The sequence below is a fragment of the Chroicocephalus ridibundus genome, chromosome 4, assembly GCF_963924245.1.
Source record: "Chroicocephalus ridibundus chromosome 4, bChrRid1.1, whole genome shotgun sequence".
NCBI classification, from domain to species: Eukaryota; Metazoa; Chordata; class Aves; order Charadriiformes; family Laridae; genus Chroicocephalus; species Chroicocephalus ridibundus.
The window spans coordinates 52,225,469-52,247,568 of NC_086287.1; the positions used below are offsets into that span (position 1 = coordinate 52,225,469).

Sequence of the window (22,100 nt, forward strand, 5' to 3'; positions counted from 1 at the left end):
ATAAATATATTAGAATCACAGACACTTTCATCACAAATTGACAAAAATGTCCTTTTCTACATCAGAAATAAATTGACTTCAAGTGATAACTGGTTGCACTAATTTGTGGTGCCTCATGGAGTAAATGTGATAAAAAAGCAGTGAGAAATACAAAACAACAGCCTTTCTGAACTCATATATAAGCATTGATGTAAACATACAGTAAATGTTTTTGCTCCCCTTGTCCCACAGAGTGAATTTTATTTCTGACTTACTTAACCAGTCTGGAAAGTACTGCCTTTCAACGTTTTTCCAAAATTGCAGGTGATGTATACTTCACCACTTACCAGAATGCTCTGCTGTAAGAATAAAGCAATTTTAATGCAATCTATATTTGATGTAGTTATTATAATACATAAATCTTACTAGTACTCGCAGGATATTGTCCACCATCTTTTGCAGGAGAATTATCAGCTGCTGTCACCAAAGGGATGTCAGGTGATACAGGAGAAACTTCGTCATCTGTATGGTGATGGATGAATAATTACTATTTCATTAGCTGAATTGCTACTCATTATTCACAACTACTTTGATTATTCTATACTGCAAGACTATTCTATACTATTCCTTCATTTGTTGGTCCAAGAGAGAAGAAAGATACAGACTAGGTTCTTCAAATAATTCAGTGCCAAATAGCCTTACTTCACTAAATAGTAAGGATATCGCCAAAACAAATAATTTCAGGAGGGAAATGTATTAAAATGGTAATGAACGTTCTGGCAATGACCTGTTCATGTGATTCAAGCTCTAATTGTACCTGTATACCAATCCCCCATCTGGACAGGGATTCTAGAACAATGAGTGGAGTTATTTGTATTCCCCTCTTTAATGAGATATATTCTCAGTTTTAGTCCAAAAATCTAAACTCCGCATCTAAGTAGAGTTGATAAGAGTTGTCACGGCAAGCAACTGAAACACATGGCATACAACTTGGGGAATGGCTCTGACCCTAGTTTGTTAGAACCAGAAAGTTAGGATTTACCTTTTTTTATGCTAATTACATGGAAAAACTAGCATAACATGTCATGAGTATACCACAAATGAAAAGTAATTTTATAATCCTAATGCTTCTCCTCAATCTTTTTTTTTTTTTTTTAAAGTCAGTATTTATTGAGGATAATGATGCAAACTACAGATATCCTTCACTGGAAAGTTATTGGTGATTTTTGGTGATTTGATAAAAAGCCCGTAGTAAGAGGTCACGCAGTAAACTTTACTATATTTAGAGGATTAATTATATTTGTATCCCTTAGGTTCAATGGGAGCTAGTCTTTCAGACCTCTGATAATTTCAGCCACACAAGTAACATAAAAGATGAAATAAAATACATGCCACTTTCACAAGAAAGCAAGATACACTTGCAAGCCACTCTAATTCACTAATTTTCCACAGTGCAGAGTGCCCTAGACAAGCATGTGGCATTTGTATTTGGTAGGGCTTCATGAAAATAGAATTTGGGTTTACCACCTAAAGGAAGAAGATACTGATAACATTTTAGTTTGACATTTTCATCTCTCTATGCATTCTGTAATATGCTGTAGTAAGATGTCCTAAAAAAACCCCTGTATTTGTACAAAGAGAAATCACTTGTACTGTAAACTCCTTCTTGTTCTTATTACCTAATGTCAATTCATCCTTTTAGAGAGCAGATAAGAATCTTTGATCATTATCTTTATATACCCATACCTTCAGCCTCACTAACCTCTCTGTGTTCACTGCTAGATATGGTTTTGAGCCTTTAATGAAATAAATATTTTAATAAGAACAAGAGCAAATTCTTAGAACCGTCTATTCTCAACATTCTGGCAACCTCTGATATGTGGCTGCTTTGTACTCCCATGCAATCAAAAAAATCCTTAGAAATCCAGAATGCTTCTGTTTTCTTTCAAAAATACACATTCTCCTTTTACTTCTGCAGGATACAAATTAGAGATGATGCTTCTCCTTCCCTCATGATCTCCTTTAACCAGCAATGTAGTCCTTCACTCAGTTATTATAAAGAGAATATAGTGGCAACCTACTGTCCTTACCAGCGTCTTTCCTAGGAATTTCTTTTTCACCCCCTCCAGAAGAATGATCTGGCAGCTGTGAGACTGGAGTAGCACTTCCATAATATGAGGAGCTGGATTTCCCAATGGAGGTATCCATGGGAGTTGTGTCATGTGTTGATCCACTACCTACGTTTTCATCATCTGCACCTGAGGTTGAGGACTCTCCGCTATGACGTGTGCCATCTGCATTGTAACGTGAGCCATCTGCATTGTCAATGACTGTTGGAAAGAGGAAATTAAGCAGCTGATAATATGAAGGAGCTACATAGTTATATTTCAGTAACGCTAAACAGTTTAAGTCCTACAACAAAAAACTAAAGAGTTGTGGATTAGTATCAGTTCATCCACTTTTGCCATGCTATCTAATGCGTCTAAATCATACATCACTAAATTATGTCTAATGTGTATATGCTAATGTATATATTTGTCCAACATATAGGGCCTACTCTGCATCAAATATTTTGATATTTTGATCAGACAGTTTGATTTTGAACATAAAATCTTGGCCTCTGTTCAGTCAATCAGAATTTTAGAATTGGGATAAAAAATTTATTATGAGAGTTTTCTTCCAATTCCAGCTGCTTTTCTAACCAGCAGCTCAAATGAGATGGAGAAAGGTTGCTGTCTTAAGTAAAGTTGTATATGTCAAAGAAACATTAGCAGCTCTGAGGTGCTAAAAATGACAAATACCTATATAAAAAATGTTTGGTAGCACCTCCAGACAAACCAAGCTCCATAGTATTTAGGGGAAGACAAGTGATCAGTTGCTTTAACTGCTGTCAAACATCTGTCTACTTCTTTTTCCTATGCTTGGCTTGATTTTTAATATTAGCAATTGTTTCTGTAAAAAAAGATAACCAGATCCTAAAAACGAAACAAGTGGCAGGTTCTTCTAATCAATACAGTACCTATTTCACCCTGATTATTGAGGAAAGAAGTATCTAGGCTTTCAATTGGCTCGCATGCTTTGTCCCTCGTTTCTGTAAAAGAAGGAAAAATAGAGAATATCAATTTGAGAAAACTGAGAAAAAAAGTCACATGTATACCCATAGTAACTGTATATAATCACAAAATGTCAGCTTCGGATGTGGACAATAAAAAACAAATTTCCAAATCAAATGTTATTCACTGATCTACCTGTGTTCCCTTTTCGCTCCTACCCAGGCGAGCCACTTCAAGATTGTTCTGTCAGCTAACGATGAATTTCTCCATTTCCATAACCATTCCAGAAAATGGTTGCAATCAATGTCAGTTAAAATAGCCCGATGATGCAGTTGCAATGCAGACAGTCCCACTGTCTTGGCGGCAGTGGCAGCTCTAATCATTTTTAGCTGGAGGGACCCTGTCCCCTCCATGGAGGGCTCTGCACGGGCAGAGGGTGCCCTGGTTTGGTGAGCACTGCTTCCTCCAGCGGGCTGCATTGCCATGCTCGGGGCCAGTGTGTGAGCCACCTGCTCACAGTGCCAGAAGGGAATCAGACTCGTGAGGAGTTATAAAGCTCTGGTGGGGATGGACATCACTGTAGCAGGAGAAGAGTCATCTGTGGGTGACAGGGGATGGTAGCTCACATAATACCATGCCAATGCAAAGATGATTTTTAATGATATGACCACCACAAAATCAAAAAATGTCACTGTCACTCAAATCATCAATGACTTTTGCCTACGGTTTTCCATAAGGTATGCTTCCACTGTGAACGTAAAAATCTACTGAAATTGAAGACACTTGAACTTAGTCCAGATTTTATCTTCAAATACTGTGCTCAGCATCTGTCACAAGATTATCTACATTTTCCTAATAATTTAGTAAAATATTTCCAACAATTAAAAAGTTCAAAACCTTAGAAGAAAGCAGTCTGCTTCCAACATGCATCACTATCTAATTGCCTAATGTCTGAACGGAGATTTGCCACAGAGAAAATACTGGATGAACCTGCAAACAGGAGAGCAGCAGCCATGTCCGTGGGCCCGGGATGGCCACCCTGGGGCTTGGAGCTGCTGCAGGTGGCAGCCCTCCTAGAATCCCTTAACACAAATAACTGCTGTTCACCATAAAAGCTCACGCGTGCATGAACAGAAGAGCTGAGTGCCATCGCCTACAACAGTTGTCTTTTAGATTCACTGCTGCAGTGGTTCACTGCACCAAGCCATTATAATGAACCGTTCTGAAGCTACTAATATAGTTCCAAGGGCAGAAAAAGGTTTAGTTCAAAACACACTAATGACAAAATGGGTCAAATTCACTGCTGATATTACAGATACACTTCCAGAGCCTGACAAAATGTATTTCTTCTCAGCTGAAAAACAGATGATATTTAACATAGAAGCCCTCACACCAGTACCTTAAATAGATTACGTACGTTATTGTTAGTTAATCTGTATCTGAAATACATCATAAAGCATATACATACCTGTTGCATTGTAACAGTATGCATCATACCGACCAGTTGTGTTCACTGAAAGTTTGTAAACGCCAGTGTGATTTGCTGCACAAAGATGATAGGGATTGATTCGTGGGATAACAATATGCCCCACTACAAAACCATACCTGTGATAAACAGAGGAAAATACATCTTATTACATATTGTAGCAAATGGCATAAATGTTCTAGATATCTCAAACATGAAAAAGCTATGAAGAAGCCATTCTTTTCATCTTACATTATTTTTAAAAAGTCCATGTGTTTATGCATACTTTTTGTATATGAAAGGTGTTCCTTTCTCACATCAGTCATTAGACTCCATCAGACTCACATCAGACATCAGTCTCCAGCCACTCAACACCATTTTGCATGTAATTTCTAGAGCTAAACCCATTTTAATTAACTGAACATCTTATTATCTAGGATGATCGGTTCTAGAGCAAGGCAATGAAAGACTCGGAGGCAAGTGCACTTTTTATTCAGTGTGAGATTGTATCACCTGACACTAAAGACCTGGGGAAAAGGACTTGGGGGTACTCATGGATGAAAAGCTGGACATGAGCCAACAATGTGCACGCTTGCAGGCCAGAAGGCCAATCGCATCCTGGGCTGCATCAAAAGAACTGTGGCCAGCAGATGGAGAGAGGTGATTCTCCCCCTCTGCTCCACTCTGGTAAGACCCCACCTGGAGTACTGTGTCCAGCTCTGGAGCCCTCAGCACAAGAAGGACATGGACCTGTTGGAGTGGGTCCAGCGGAGGGCCACGAAGATGATCAAAAGGCTGGAGCACCTCTCCTGTGATGACAGGCTGAGAGAGTTGGGGTTGTTCAGCCTGGAGAAGAGAAGGCTCCAGGGAGACCTTATAGTGGCCTTCCAGTACCTGAAGGGGGCCTACAAGAAAGCTGGGGAGGGGCTGTTTGCAAGGGCATGTAGCGATAGGCTGAGGGGCAATGGATTTAAACTAGAGCAGGGCAGGTTTAGATCAGACATTAGGAAGAAGTTCTTTACAATGAGGGTGGTGAGACACTGGAACAGGTTGCCCAGAGAGGTGGTGGAGGCCCCATCCCTGGAGACATTCAAGGCCAGGCTTGAGGCTCTGAGCAACCTGATCTAGTTAAAGATGTCCCTGCTTACTGCAGGGGGGTTGGACTAGATGACTTTTAAGGGTCCCTTCCAACCCAACACATTCTATGATTCTTTTTTTCTTCAGGGAGTCACATTTTCTTGACTTTAGGCATAATGTACAGCTCAGTGATGTTTCACACAGAAATTTTGGGGCTCAATTTATAGTACCTGAGCAAATTTAGAGAATGATTCTAAGACACATCGCTTTCTGTAAAAGCTGACAGCTTAGTAAAATATTCAGATACAACACTCATTCATCCACAAATTCTTACCGTATCTTTCAGTTGAACAATGTGGCTATTGTGTATAAAGCTTACACTTTTCAGTGACGACTGTGGTTAACAGAACTACATAATGCACAATGTGTTATTACTGTTTTGCAATCCTGTAACACTTGGTTAACTCCAATGTACTTAGCTGGGAGGTGTGATAGAATGGTAATGAGAACTGAGGTTTGGTTTGGGTACAATTTATCATGGAGCAGTAAATTTCATAGCTTTGCAGTTTTTTATCTGTGGCCCCCATTCCAGTTACGTGTCTATTGTGCAGATACTTGCAATTCTGAAACTCTCTTGTAAGTGGAATCATAAACTGCTTTACTCACAATTCCACCTGAGCCTATGATGTTGACACTTAATCATCCATTAATCATCACGTGTTATGGTCTGTTGATTCATCTTATTCATTCACAATTCTACATGTATTTTGATGATTGCATGTAGTATATTTTTTCTCTTCTACTCAAGCTCGGTAAGAGCCTAGCCTTAATGACACGGACTTCTAGCACAGGATCAGCAAAAAGTAAGAGGGTGGAAGGGCTGACCAGAAGCAAGGGAGAAATAAACCCTATCTATACGCCTTACCTGTCCAAATCTGTCGTCTGCTAAAATGTGAATTAGGGAGAATTGTATCATTAATGAAAAACTACAGCTCCCCACTGCAAAAAACATTTCCCTCTACCTCTTCTTTCAATTATCTTTATATTTCAACTTCAGAAATTACTTTCCATATTGCAGAATGAGCAATTAGCAATTAGCGACTGTTAATTGCTAGCACTAGAAATCTCTACTGCTAGGCATTTAGTTAGGGTCCTTAGTCTCTGCTTATTGTGTAGTGCTGGACAATTCAAAATTCTGAGTATGTTCATATGCTAATGTTAGAGAAAGAACATGCCTACTATGTTATGCAGGACTTCTCCCTCAGAGTAAAGAGTAAAGTCTTTATGAGGTACTATTTTAAATGACATTCCTACTTCTCATGGAAGGATCTTCTGAGAATTATCTCCCTGGCACTATTGTCCACCTCTTTCACCACTGTGCAGGGCATAATGCTTGTGAGAGTGAATGTGCCATACGCCGTCATCAATGGCAGCGCATGGCATTTATATGTATAAGAAGGTTTTCAAGGCACTGCACATGCACCTTTCCATGATTACAAATTCTTTGTATGGATCCTATTAATTTGAAAGGAGCTTTATTCAATTCTCATAGGCTTGCAAGTCAGAAGGAAAGAAGATGTGTGCATTAGGCATTAAAGAAATAAAGCACCACTGACTAAACTGAAATGAAATTCAGTTACAGCTGGGGTTACAACATTGGTGGATAACAGAAGAGCAACTGACATCATCCACCTGCATGCGACATCCTTATCATGGATTTGACAGATGGACCACTCGGTGGATAAAGAATTGGATGGATGGCTGCACTCAAAGAGTTGCGGGTCAACGGCTCAATGTCCAAGTGGAGACTAGTGACGAGTGGTGTTCCTCAGGGGTTGGCACTGAGACCAGCGCTGTTTAATGTCTTTGTTGGTGACACAAACAGTGGGACTGAGTACACCCTCAGCAAGTTTGCTGATGACACCAGGCTGTGTGGAGTAGTCAACACACTGGAGGGAAGGGATGCCATCCAGAGGGACTTTGATGGGCTTGAGTGGTGGGCCTGTGCAAACCTCATGAAATTCAACAAGGCCAAGTGCAAGGTCCTGCACGTGGGTGAGGGCAATCCCAAGCAGAAATACAGGCTGGGTGGAGAACAGATTGATAGCAGCCCTGACAAGAAGGACTTGGGGGGGTTGGTGAATCAGAAGCTCAACATGAGCTGGCAATGGTTGCTCGCAGCCCAGAAAGCCAAATGCGTCTTGGTCTGCATCAAAAGAGGCACGGCTAGCAGGCCAAGGCAGGTGATTCTGTCCCTCAGCTCTGCTCTCGTGAAACCCCACCTGGAGTACTACATCTAACTCTGGGGTCCCCAACACAAGAAGGATATGGACCTGTTGGAGCGCGTCCAGAGGAGGGCCACAAAGATGGTTAGAGGGCTGGAGCACCTCTCCTGTGGAGGCAGGCTGAGAGAGTTTGGGTTGTTCGGCCTGGAGAAGAGAAGGCTCTGGGGAGACCTTATAATTAAAGGGGACCTACAGGAATGATGGGGAAGGACTCTTTATCAGGGAGTATAGTGATAGGACAAAGGACAATGGTTTTAAACTGAAAGAGGGTAGACTGTGATTAGGTATTAGGAAGAAGTTCTTTACTGTAAGGGTGGTGAGACCCTGGAACAGGTTTCCCAGAGAAGCTGTGGATGCCCCATCCCTGGAAGTGTTCAAGGCCAGGTTGCATGGGGCTTTGAGCAATCTAGTCTAGTGGAAGGTGTCCCTGCCCATGGCAGGGGGGTTGGAACAAGATGATCTTTAAGGTCCCTTCCAACTCTAATCATTGTATCAAATAATTCACAGGAAACAGCTGCAAGTAATATTGATGCTAGTACTATTTCTCCTGGTACCAAAATGAAAGTCTTAAAATTTTTGAGAAATGTCCACTGAACTTTTCCAATACAGTCAGTTAGAAGATAAATTCCATTTCTCCACAGTTGCTGTTTATTTTAGATTGTAATAAAGTTAAAAATCTACTGAAATTTATTTCAAATCTATTATGGTTTACCAACATGCATCTATGTCATTTTATTGAAAAAAATAAAAACACAACACAAAAACCCCCTTCAAATTTACATCTCCTGAGTTCAGTCTCTTTTCTGCATAGGAATGTTTAGGATGACTTGCATAATAAGTGTATCGTGTATCTTGTAAAGCAAGATCAGATGATAATCTAGTCTGATATATAGAGAGACCATAGGACTGTCCTGACTTGAGACTTGACTACTGTTTGAACAGAGGTCATCCTTGGGGAAAATATTTTATCTTGATGAAATTTTGGTGTGACAAAGAATCTACTACAACCCTTGTACGTTGTTTCAGCCAATAATTATTATTGTATCCAAAATACAATATTTTGTTGTATTAGTAGTCACTTAATTTTCTGAAACTTATCTTACCAATTTATCAGTGATACAGTATGATCTGAACATCTTCCTGATTAGTTTATTAGTTTTATCAATCTTTTGTTATCTTTAGATTTTAACTGTAAGAGGTCATGATCTTTTAAAGATAATTGGTAAAAAGTATATGCAGTCAAGGACGTAGTTATTACTGGACCCAGTGCAAACATGCACATGCTCAAAGATGTTTTGCTCATCACAGAATACAACTCACTTGAGGACTGATATGGCCATCTAATTAACAGATATATGAAGTCAACGGTAATTATTACACTATAGCATGGATGGATGGACTTGTAATGATACATTATTTTTTCAATAATTTCTTTACCTGCAAGTTTCAAATCCAAGTTCATGAGCTTTCTTCAACTGCTCTAGTGTTGACAAGGTACTATTGAGAGCTCTACAAAGTTCGACTGCTTCTGATCGTGTGAGACTGTAACGACCGTTTTTCTCAACATGAAAAACTCCTCCATATCTGCAACTTACATTGAATTCTGTTATTGAAAGAAAGGGAAAAAAACGAATTACAAATTGTTGGACTTAATGCTTCGCTGAAGACCTGGAAATTATTTATTTTAAACTATAGTGCTTTCAATGCAAAAACAAGCATAAACAAGTAGCAGCTACCAATTCATTCAGAAAGAGAGCTAGCACTTTCAATCGCCTTCTTCATATTTCCTTCTTTGGGGTGAGACACAAGCCAAATCTTCAGCCTTTCCAAAAACAGCAATACAACACACTTTGAGGTATGTAACACTTTTAACATATCATTAACAATAACACGCAGAAGATGTAAATACACTGTGACAGTCTCAGAAGCCACATTACTGCAAAACTAACTGAATATTCAAGTGTATTTTGAAAACAAATGAGTTCATTCATAAAAGAATTCTTTAAAGATGAAATGGTGTATAATCAGAGCCTATATGATCGTAAGGCTCCTTAACTATCCCACTGTGATCCCTTCACAGTGAATCCTTTTAAATGAATATATATATCAATCTCCAGTTTCACAACTAGTTTAAGCAACATGTTCCTATTATTAGCTAGACAAAAGCAGAAAGCCTTCATTGGTTTGATGTTGCATGATATATCTGAGACAAAAACTAAGTAAACTGCACATATATTCTGAACTAGAACAACATTATGCTGTTAAATACTCCCTGAAAGATAATCTTTAAGCTCATCTTATTCAACCTGCTGGGGCAGATAGAGAAGCATGCAATACACACTCTAAGCATTCATATGGATGAACTTCATGCTCCCTGATCATTCATCTTGACAATATTTCCCTCCATTTTGAAAGGCTTCCTCTTGCTGAGCTCTCACTGACACACAAGCATCCTACTGCCAACCCTTGTCAGAGTTTCAGTATGTACTGCAGTAAACTTATTTAATTTTAAATGAAGCCATAGATGGATTTTAATTTAATAATATTATAAAGATTTGCACATGGACATAATTTCCATTGGCAAGCAGTATGAGGATAAAAATAATGAACAAAATAAAAACAAGTTAGATGCCACAGTTATGTTGTGCAATTTGTTTTCTGGCCTTCAGCCTGGGAACCCTGAACAAGCAGTACATGCAAAGCTACATTCAAAGCTAATTCACTACAGACATTGAATGAAAGGTACAAGGGCTAGAAGCTCTGAAGAGATCATACCCCATCCATCTTTATGTTGGAAAGGTACTGCCTACACAACGCAGCAGGTATAGTGGGAAAATACTATAATCCAAGGACAGGCTGTGACTCAGTAAAATGAAAGCAAAAACCCCCATTTGTTTATTTTATTTTTAACAGAAACAGCTGAGAAAGAGAGAAGGAGAAGAAGGAGGAGAAGGAGGAGAAGGAGAAGGAGAAGGAGAAGGAGAAGGAGAAGGAGAAGGAGAAGGAGAAGGAGAAGGAGAAGGAGAAGGAGAAGGAGAAGGAGAAGGAGAAGGAGAAGGAGAAGGAGAAGGAGAAGGAGAAGGAGAAGGAGAAGGATTATCACGTGTGGAGAAAACAGGGAAAGATCAGAATGTTTCAAAGCGACACGAAGTTAATTTTGCTCCTGCCCCACCTTTCCCTCAAGAGAAAAAAGTCGCTGCAACTCCAGACTAGAATGACAACTGCAAAACACAGTTAATTGAAGTAGCCTATTATCACCAGTGAAGAGAGAAGTATGACTCATTTTTATCTTAACGGGAGTTCCACGTGCAAGAAAGAGAAAAACAGACCAGTCTTCCCCAAATATTAAAAGGGGGTGACTCTACTATCTATTTGAAATTAAAGATGCCATATAATTTTTTCCTAAAAGACACAAAATAAAATTAATGCACATTTGCAGTGACACATTTTATGTGAATAACAAGCAAGCTTCCTAATGTCATTTTGGCTTGACATTCTATTTTCTTCTATAGTATAGATGTGAAAAAAAATGATAGTAATCAAGGCGTGCACTCTTCCTTAAATCGCTTTTGTTCATTGGTAAACCGAGGTTATTCTATCTGCAGTGTATCTATTCAGTGTAAACTGCAAAGAATGTTCCTTTCCACAGGTAAAAGGAAACAATCAAGGAGATAAAATATGAGATTAGATCCAGACTGTATGGTGTGTGAGAAGACAACCATTATTCACAGCATACATAGGAGTCCAATAGTATTGATGACTGCTTGTCCTAAGGAACTCAAAAGCTGTGCATCCAATCTTAAATACTTTTACCATAGGCAACAGAATTAATCATTATTGTTACTTGGATTGCCTTTCCACAAAAAGCACGTAAAAAATATCTCTTCTCCTACCTGCCCCACCAATTATTTAGGCTGACAAAAACATTTAACGTAGACAAAATCAATATACACTGCATAGCTGTTTAACAGTTTGATGATTAATATTCTTATTATTCTTCTTCTTAATATTTTTCTTATCATGTTATAAAAAAATACCAAGATGGCATAATTTTTAGTTTTGTAAAATTTATGCAAGACTAACATGTTTTCTCAAAATACATTGATTTTGACACAGCTGTTTTCTTCCGACAAAAAATACTTCTATTAAAATTTCTCTGATGACAGCCATGTCTTGAGAGATTTTGAAGGCAAGAATGAGGAACCTGTGTGGAAGAGGACACCAACAAACGCATTTTTTCCTGGAGGACTTAATGTCCTGCTGAGTTTCACAGTCCGAGGAGAAGTTAGTGGATTAACAGAATGATAATCTCAGTAAGTTCCCATACACGATGCTGAAATAGCTGCAGTGCTTCCACAAGTTCCAGCCGCAGACACGCACAGCACTGGTCGTGGGGATAGCTGATGGACTAGTGACCTTCTGTGGCCACACCCCACACTAAATAGTACCGCGTGCTCAAAAGCCATTGCCACATGTACCTACAAGTCACAAATATAGTCAACAGATATTCAGGTTGCAGATCCCAATAGATGTTTTCCTATGACAGCACAATGCACAGTTACTCTGCTTGGAAGGGAGTGGCCCGTGACTACTGCTGTGGGAGGGAGCTGCTCCAACAGCTGCCACGTTAGTGCCTTCTGCTTTGGCTCCGAGTGTTCCATATTGAAAGCTTGACATTATTGTGGAAGTCGTCCAGTGAGCAGCTATATTAAACATAAATGATCTAGGCAGGAAAAAGTCTCACCTTTAATTTTCCCCTCTTGATTCTCTCTCCCCTGTAGAAGAAGGCAGGCCTAAATTTGTTAATAATTAAACATACTCTGTGAAGCCCAAGACTTCATACTAAATTTGGGTATCAGATCACAAAGATGTTTAGGTTACTTAAAAGTTACAGTGATTTTGGAACTACATTTGTCTGGAACATCAACATCTTTTCTGATCGCCTTGGGCTAAATTCTGAAGAGCTTTCTCTATGAAAGCCCATACCTCATCCACTTGCTTTGGATTACATTTGAATCTTGCAGCCTGTCCCAGATGCACTGAAATATTAAGTGAAGTTCACTTTTGTGAACCCATCCATGGTTTTAAAACACTACAATATGTGCTCCATTACCACCCAGAGATCTAGTTGTAATCAGAATCCCACTTACTGGCAGATTCCTTAAACTCCAACTGTTGAAAATAAACAGGCTTATTTACACAAATAGGCTTAATGGAACTACTTGCGGGTTGCAGTTACGTGCATGTACATTTTCCATGTAAATGCTCAGCCCGGCTCTGCAGCATACATACTGTACACCAGAACACTTCTGGGAAGTATCAGGCTTATTGCACATGTGCTGACCAACTGCACTACATGCTTATACAGAAGGGCCAAAGTTCCCGGGAAGCCTTGCTCATGCAGCGGTGGGAGATCACGTGGGTGTCCAGGAAACCCCGGGTGAAAGTGTGGCAATCCACTTCTCAAAACTGGTTTTGAAGCCATCCAATTAGTTGGACTTTGCCCTAAAGTAATGTTGAGACAGCATGCTTTGTTTTTATTTTGACGATATCTTCTACACCTACTTCCAAAAATGTTTGCAATATTGCTGTAGTGTATAAACTCTGTTCATGAAGCAGTGAGTGCAGAAAAAGGGCTACAGCAGTACCTAAAACTCACATGACATTTCACAGTCTAAGCAAATTGCGTAAATCCACCAACTCCTCTATGAAGACAGTAATTTTCACATTTTAAAAATGCCAAAATATAGATGCAGAGCATACTGCCCAGAGCTGTAATGGAATCTGGAATTTTTACTTTATGGTCTCGTATTCTAACTTCCAGACAATGGGGACCCTTAACTGAATTAATGAAAATATTTCTAGTCATATCAATACAGAACTTATAAAAAAAAAAAGATGGGGTCTAAACTAAATTAACACCTTAAATTCTTTTTTCCATGCCAAGGCTTATAGACTAATTTTGAGTTAAGGAAGAAACGTGATTGACAAATCCAAATCTAAACACATATTCCACCTTTTCCCATAGTGCAGGAAGGTCAAATCCATTAAGTTTATGTTGATGTTACTTAGCTGGCTTTAACACAGTTACGCAAAAGATGGATATTTTTCCTCTGTTTCAAGAGACAAGGCAATGCAAAACTCATACTGTGTGCCAAACTACTACTGATCCCTTCAAGCCTTTTTTAAGTTTCAAAGGAGCTGATTCAGAGTGGATTCACAATGGAATCACAATCAGCACCCAAAGCTTCCCTTCTGCCCCCTCGTACAGCTGGCAGGCTTTGGGGGCTGACAGGCCGTATCTTTTCCCGAGATCCACATGATTTGCTACAGCTGAAAGACAATATTGTTTAATAATAGCTTTTAAAAAAGGCAAAAAGTAATAGACATGCCTGAATTGTCATCATCATTAATCTCATCCAGACCGTGAGACTTGGGTGACTCATCCCAGAGCGATGGAATGCCCCTAAGCCTGTGCTGAGTTTTATGAGCATGCAGAACATCAACTTTCAGACAGGCCATTTCTCCCTGTCTTTCCTGGGCTTTCTGGTGCTCTGTCTTAAACAGCTGCATGCAAGCTCTTCTCTGCTATTGCCATTCACATATCTAAACCAGGCTTGCTTAATATTTTTCAGCCCGAATCACTAACTCCAGTTCCACGATTTGCTAGCTAGAGCCCACTGGTGTGATAGAATTGGCTGAGACTGACTAAAGAGCATTGTCCTTTCATGAAAGTGTGAGTTACACCCTGATTATTTACATTAGAGGCTTGTTAGAAGCTGTTACAGTAAGAAGCCAGGTGCAACCTCCATCTCCACCCTGGTTCTGCAACCCTTACACATATTGAGTAACACTGACTCATGCAAACTCTTCCCATTGGAGTTGATTTTCCATAACGATTTTTGATCCACTGTATGGCTGTTTCATGCACTGCTCCCTGCTTTTCATTGTTGTCAAGTCAATACCTAGAGGTTTCTTTCTCAAGGTGGATGCTGTCTTATATTTAAAAAAAAAATATTTTAACAAGTGCAGAGACACATCAAAGCAAATGAAGTGTAAGATTTGCAAGAACCCTGCCTCCCTTAAATGAAAACCTGTAGAAGAATACTTAGACACTTAGTTTGTTAACAGACTTCTTGGTAAAACCACAGTCTGCATTGCATGGCAACCAGGAAATGTTAGTGTGCTGTTCTCATGGGGATTTTCCTTGTCGGTTTGTGGTTCAAGATGACTGATAGGTCACCCGGATGTGATAAACTGGGGCTGAAAACAGGGACAGAACAAGGGGTTTGATGGTGCAGATCGTTTTCATTCTCTGTTTGCTTTAATAGAACACAGTTTTTACATTTATTGTAAGAAGTTTGTTCTAAATTTATTAAACAGATTTCAAACTCTAGGCAGATATCTGTGGGCAAATGTTTCTTTATAATCACAGATTATTTAATCTTGTACCGACACTCGCACTGATATCTACATTTTGAATATTAGAACCTGCTTTAATGCGTGCTAGTAATGAAGTAGAGAAAAGTGGGACACTGGAAACAGATTAACATCTGTTTAAAGAGACTCATAGTAACTATGGTTCCTGTGCAGGCAAATTTAGAAATTGGGCCATATAAATCCTAAGGTCTGAGAAGGTCTGGACAGTTCAGATCTCAGTTCTCAGTTCAGATCTATCTCCAGTTGCTGTCTGGTTTTTCAAATGTTTCTCAGGAAAACTTCTTCATGGATAAATAAGAACGCATATTTTACTCCTGACTAAAGGAAATGCCCTCTGAATACAAAATTTCATATGGGATGGATTAATGAAACATTTCAGGATCCAAGACATTTTGTCAACAGATATACTAAGCCCAACTACCGCTATTTTCACATCTGGAAGAACTTGAATGTGCAAAAATATCATTCAGTGATTACCTAATACACTACAATACACATGGGCTTGGATAGCATTATTATTTGCTGAGTATTCCACTATTTGTTTAGAGGCTATTAGTGAAACTAAAGCAATTCGTAGCCCAGACAACTGTAATAGGCTTTCACCTTTATGTCAGAAGTTGGACTAACGCCCAGGTCAGTACTGATGAAAACCACTGGATAGCTGTTTGCTAGGTTATGTAAAATGATTCATTAATCCCAGTCCCAGTCACTAATAGATACATGTTGACATCATTAAAACACACCTATACCTGAATCCCTCAGGGCTTGATGTGGAAAGTAAAATTGTGCTGGGAAAATTTGACTCTCAACTGGGATGACTCCACACTCATCAAAATTTAGAAGTCAAATTCTGCAGGATCCACCTGAGTTAAGCAAGTATGTGTCTATGAGGCTGCAGTCCTTTACCATCACAAAAAAAAAAGCGCCAAGGATCAAGCGACATGTATAATCATTTAGTGTGGCTGGGTGATGTTTTTCTGTTCTCCCAGTTATGATATTCTTGCTCTGCTAGCCACCATTCTCTACAGAAGGAAGAAAAACAAACCTGGAAATAAGCCACCTACACCATAAGCAAGGCTTCTCCAAATAGTGACAGTGAAAGTAAGTCTTTACAGACTCTTGGGAGTTGTCAGATGAAATACTTCCCTTGGGTTATTGCCAAGCTGTGAAATTTAAAATGATTTACAGGAAATACATTTCCAGATTTAATGGGAATAAATCGTATTTTCAGTTTTCGAAGTATCCCTTATGGATACTTAAATAAAGCAAAACAAGGGTTTTGTTTTTCAGTTTGAAACTACCTTTCATTTTGAAACATAATTAATTAGCTTGCACAAAATAAAATAAAACAATTTAAGAAAGTTAAGTTTAAATGTTCACATGGTTGCAATACAAGTAGATGGTTTAAAGAACCCAGTCCAAAATTTCCCTGTAGAATTTTTTAAAACTTCATATTTCATTTCAGACTGGCATAGGAAAATATTAGAAGTCCTGAAAAATTTCATGGGAGAGAAAAAAGAACATAGTTATAACCCTAATAGATTGACGATACTCAGGGGAAAAAAATTCTCTGCACACCTGGCTTTTTAAAGACAGTAAAGTCCAGGGAAACACTTGAAAAGGAATTTACCTGCATATTGCAAGGAGTGCCTGCTATAAATAGAGACAACATACTCTTAGTAGTTGGGTGAGGTGACAAAAAAGTGAAGATTTCTCTCCATAGATCCAAAAGCATAAAGTCAGACCTTTCTTTGAAGTTGCGCCAAAGCTGTTCCTACTACCCAGTTACATTTGAGTACCTAATAATTTGGGCTGAAAAGGCAAATAGGACAGTAGCTTCCTCACTCTCCTGTACACTGTTAACTACATAAAAGTCATGACATAGCCATGCTAGCCCTGGGACACAAGTGGGCTCGAGTGAATCTCTGAAAAGGAGAGATGTGGCTAGGGATATAGACAGTAGCCAGGGAGGGATACACTGCAGTAGGAGCATCTCCTTTCTCAATCAATTGTTAATAAGTATTCCTTACATTTCTGTGTTACTTCAGTAAGTGCACCCTGGAAACAGGGTGTGGGACAAAGCTCAAGCTGTTTATTTCCTTCTAAATTGTTCTTCTTAACAAATCTGCCTACTGGCCACCGAAGCCATTGTCTCTGCATATATTTACCAATGGGCAAAAATTTTCAGTCTCTTAATCTGATAGCTTTCCTCGTTACTAATTTTAAAAAGTGGGTGTGGGAGTGGCACTATTAATGAATCAAACATTCATAGAGTCACTCAAAATGCAAGTAAATACAAGAAATATGTTTCATTCCTCAGCAGTTGCTGCGGGAAGAAAAAAGTCTGCTAATGTGTCTTCCAAACATACTTTATCTGCTTGGCAACTGTTGCTCTAGTAAACATCCTGAGTGAGCCTATACAGTGTCACCACTTACGATAAACTTCCTTGCTGCTGACATTAATATTATACTTTTTGTTCCACCCAATAGCGCGCAGAAAGTTTTCAGACTCCACTAGAACATGGTACAGCTGTGCGGCACCTCAGCGGAAAAATTACAGGCAGTGAAATCACAGTCCTGGAATTAGACAGTTATCAGATATGCCCCCCTCGAGATGATGAAAACATAATCATCATTGTCGATACTAGGAAAGCTTCAGGCTGTACAATGTGTAGTGTAACCCCAAAGGCTGAGTAACAGATTGCGAAGCAAATCAGTTGGGATCCGTTCCATGCAATCCAGGTGAAGAAACATACATGAAACAAAGCTGGCGAAGAATAGCTGGAGTCTCATTTTCGTCGCTTGACTGAAAGCAAATTGTTTAGTCATTTGCAGTAAAAGCAAGTGAGACACAGCGCTGCTCAGCAGACAGATCCCCAGCCTGGAGCTCAACGGGCCTTATGCCTGGTGCCTGCTGTTATTTACCTGCCGGTATAACCTGGATAAACCAATTCATCTCTCTCTACCTCAGTTTGCAACTACAACTAACCTCCTTAAAGTAATTTTAGATTTACTGATAAAGAATGCTGTAAAAGCAAAGAACTATTACATTGTTATTTTATTATGTTCTTACAGCTTTTACATTTGGCCTCCACCTAAGCTTTGACAAGTCTCAGGAAGTCAGATTTTAGTTCTGTGGTAATTTAGATAAGAAATTAATACAAAATCAGACCTATGATTAACAAGTCCAATTAAATGACAGATCTTGAATTTTAACTATTTGCAGTATGCTACTCAATAATAATACCAGGTGTGATTTGAAACTATTTTTCACATTATATTGAATTTTTTTTTATTATTTTTTTGGTAAGCAATTTCCAAACTAAAAAACTATGCTTTTTATATTTCCTCTGCTCCTCTGAGTTATACAGAAAACCCTCTAGTAAGTATTCTCAACACTTTAAACTCATTTGTAGATTAAGTTCATTACAGAAAAGCAAGCAATGACCAAAACTGAAAAGGAGAAAAAAAAAAGTTTAATAAGAAGTAGAACATCTATTGACTTTAACAAGGCCACTTCACAAGAAAACAACAGAGAAAGGAACCCCAAGAACATTTTTAAAAGCTCTGAAAGCCAGCCAGTTAAAACAAAGATAACATTAGTCTGTCAGACATACTAAAAAGAAGGCGGCTGCTTAGAATATACCGCACAAGGGAAGACATGTCAAAGGACAAGTCACCCATGCAGACTTCCTAGGAACAAATAATGGCAGGGGAGGACCACCCAAACAGGAGACATATCAATACTTATTCCAAACTCAGCTTCGCCACAAGGAAGATAAACTCGTGCCCATTTTCTTTCACAACTCCTCCCCATGTTTTTTCAAATGTTTTTGAGGAAGTTGCTCATACAAACTTACAAGGAGGTACCTTACAGAACAGTACAAAGTAGCACAATATTAAACACTTAAATCAAGGATCAGAGTTGTTAATTGCATATTGATTAAATATACCGTCCAATAATCCATTGAATTTGGCCTACTGGACATCAAACTACAGAACTAAAACCTCCAGTGCAATGCATGACTTAATGACTCATACCAAATTCAGATTTCTCAGATTAAGAATATAGCTGTAACATTTGTATGTAACTTTGCAGTTTTAAATGCGGATAAAACGCTACTTCTGAATATTTGTGATTTTCACAAAAAAGCAGAATAAGGTATAGTATCATCTGCATTCTGAAGGTATCTAGAATATGGAAGGTTCTAAGTCCTAAAAAATTACTGAGTGAATGAATGATAATCAAATCAAAACCTCAAGAAAGTTACTTATTAGAATCAATGGTTAGCAAAAGGCAGCTGACCTGCTTTGTATGTTACACTGAAACCCTGCTTTATTTCCACAGTGGGATTTTGAGTAACTTCTGCTAGCAGTGCTGTCTGGTTAGTGTTATGCACAAGACCTTACAAACTCTGTGATTTGAAGAGATCAGAAATGCTGGATATGAAAGAGAAAGTAAAAAAACAACCTTGGAAGAAAGAGTTCTCTGAAGAACAGATCGTGGAGAAAAGCCTGAAGAGCTTCGTTCACAGGCAATAATGAAAGATGAACGTTGAATATCCAGTACAAGCTACTGCAGTTTCAGAGATGGAGAGTGGGTTGATCTCAATGTGTTCCTCTCCATAAATACCCCAGAAGTACTCAGCCATAAGTACATTTTCAATAAAGCAATGGCAACCGTGGTATTCTTAAAAGCATTGGGAGGCATACTACACACTACTGAAAAAAATAAAACTCATGAAATGCACGTTTCATTTTCAGTTGCTGAAGACCTTGAAATTTTAGTCTGGATGTATTGGGACAGACTAAGTGAAAAAAAGCCCTATCAAACTTTAGATTTTCATTGTCAGAAAGACTTGGCTTGGGATCTGAAATTAGTATGGTTCAAATAGGAAGCTACCTTTGGAAACGATCACTTTGTAAAATCATGTAATGATTAACACAATCTACTTAATCAAATCTCACATAGAATCTACAGGAATCAATGGGAAAGGTCTTATGCTACCTTAAATCAGCGCAAGCTTCGGATGATGGAACAAAACACTGTCACATCCACTGCTCCCTCTGCTTTTTCCCTAATAGCAGAGAGGCAGGGATCCCATAGCCTGTAAACAGAATGGCTACGCCAGCAGGCAACTTCTACTGGAATTTTTGGTGGCAAAATATTTCCATTTTCTGGACTCGGTCACTCTATCCATCCATACACTTCAGTTTCAAGTATCTTGAGATTTATACTGAAAACACCGACTAGCAAGAAACTTTCCTAAGATGCATGCAGGTTATGTGTATCCCAAGCTAGATGTTCCGTTAAATTTCTTTAATAATTCTTACAGCCTTTGTTTCAGTAAAAAGGTATGTTTAATAACTGGAGTTTGCAATTAACATTAGTATGTACACAATGCTGTTGCTATCACAAATGTAGAATAATTATATGCCTTGGGTTTAATATATTTTTTTCCTATTTTAAGAAAAAAAAGTATATTTAAATTTAACAATTCATGAGAGGCAGTGAAGATTCACTTGCATGAGGGAGGAGTGGGAAAGAGGCATTGGCAGCATGGCCTTGATATTCTGTGAACTCAAATACTACATTAAATCCTACATATATTTAGGCAGTGGAGATACGTAAGGGCAATGCACTACTGTTTGCATGTAATCATCCTCAAATATCGAAGAATCATTTTGTCGCAAAAATGCTAGAATCATTGTGAAGCCAGTGATCTTGCTGTGATACTCGTTGATTCTAGTAATCTTCCATTTTAATGAGTTATAGCTGGATTTTATAAAAAGATCCAGAATTAAATCAATGTTTGAACAGCAAATGATACGAGCAAAGACCTCAATTCAGCTACTGTGAGTTCCATGGCATTGGAAAGCATCATGAAGTCAGATTCGCTCTAAGCAAGAGTCAATTCAAACAGCAAAGCAGGAATAAGCCATCTCACTAAACAGAAAATCCTAGATAGGTAGTAATTTATTATTAATAAAGCACTGCAAGATATACCCCACCCCACCCCACCCCGCCCAGGAAATTACTTATATTCTTGAAGCAAAATTCATTGAGTTGTCTGTCAAGTACACTAGACAAAGCAAAAAACTGACCCTGTGCATCCCATTATTACCATGTTGCAATAAGTATTAGCTGTAAGCTATGTAAAGTACAAAAGATGGATTGAGACCAGTAAGCTTCTAACACAACTGAAAAGGAAAGCAAGCCAGTAAAGGACTCAGGTTAGAAGTGAGAAGATCTCATCACGTACTTGCAAAAAATAAAAGCAGGAAGTTCTTTAAACAAAGCAGAGATCGCTCTCAGGATTAGCAGAAGTAGCTGACACAACGTGGAACCACTTTTGCGGATGATATGCTACGAGTCATTGTGTATAAATCCCATTTGTCTTTTTTGAACAGTCTGAAAGCGTGTCTTAGACACACCTTACTATATTGATTCCTGATACAGTGCTATTTCAGCTGACTCTTGAAGCTATTTGCTCTGGAAGGATGGGAGATACTGGGGTATCTCCCAATATAGCCATTAATTCAAGATACCAAACCAGTAAGTTAAAAAGCAAAAGGCAGACTTACATTAGGACTTGAAGATGTTGCTATGACTATTATTGTGGATATATTTGTATCATGTTAGGGGTGGAAAAAAGGTGTTAATACGTTGCCTTGCAATTGCTGTGAGTCAACAGTAATATGATTGTGACTGGTGTTGATAAAGTGGCATAACCTGAGCACTATGAGTAATAAAGTCAGATAAAGTACTTGACTGAGACTGTTGATAAATTCAGTGTAGGT

At 38.7% G+C, this 22,100-nt stretch overlaps 1 protein-coding gene across 8 annotated transcripts in view; it reads right to left on the reverse strand.

Moving 5' to 3' along the window:
- The window catches only part of CD44 (CD44 molecule (IN blood group)), a 61,438-nt gene that overhangs the window by 28,138 nt on the left and 11,200 nt on the right, over nt 1-22,100 (reverse strand). For all 8 annotated transcript variants that reach the window (XM_063333532.1, XM_063333531.1, XM_063333530.1 and 5 more), the window contains exons 2-6: nt 9,297-9,462; nt 4,501-4,637; nt 2,999-3,070; nt 2,070-2,309; nt 406-501 (exon numbers count right to left, since the gene is read on the reverse strand). In XM_063333532.1, coding sequence (XP_063189602.1) covers nt 406-501; nt 2,070-2,309; nt 2,999-3,070; nt 4,501-4,637; nt 9,297-9,462 — 711 coding nt within the window. The remainder of the gene's footprint in view (nt 1-405; nt 502-2,069; nt 2,310-2,998; nt 3,071-4,500; nt 4,638-9,296; nt 9,463-22,100) is intronic.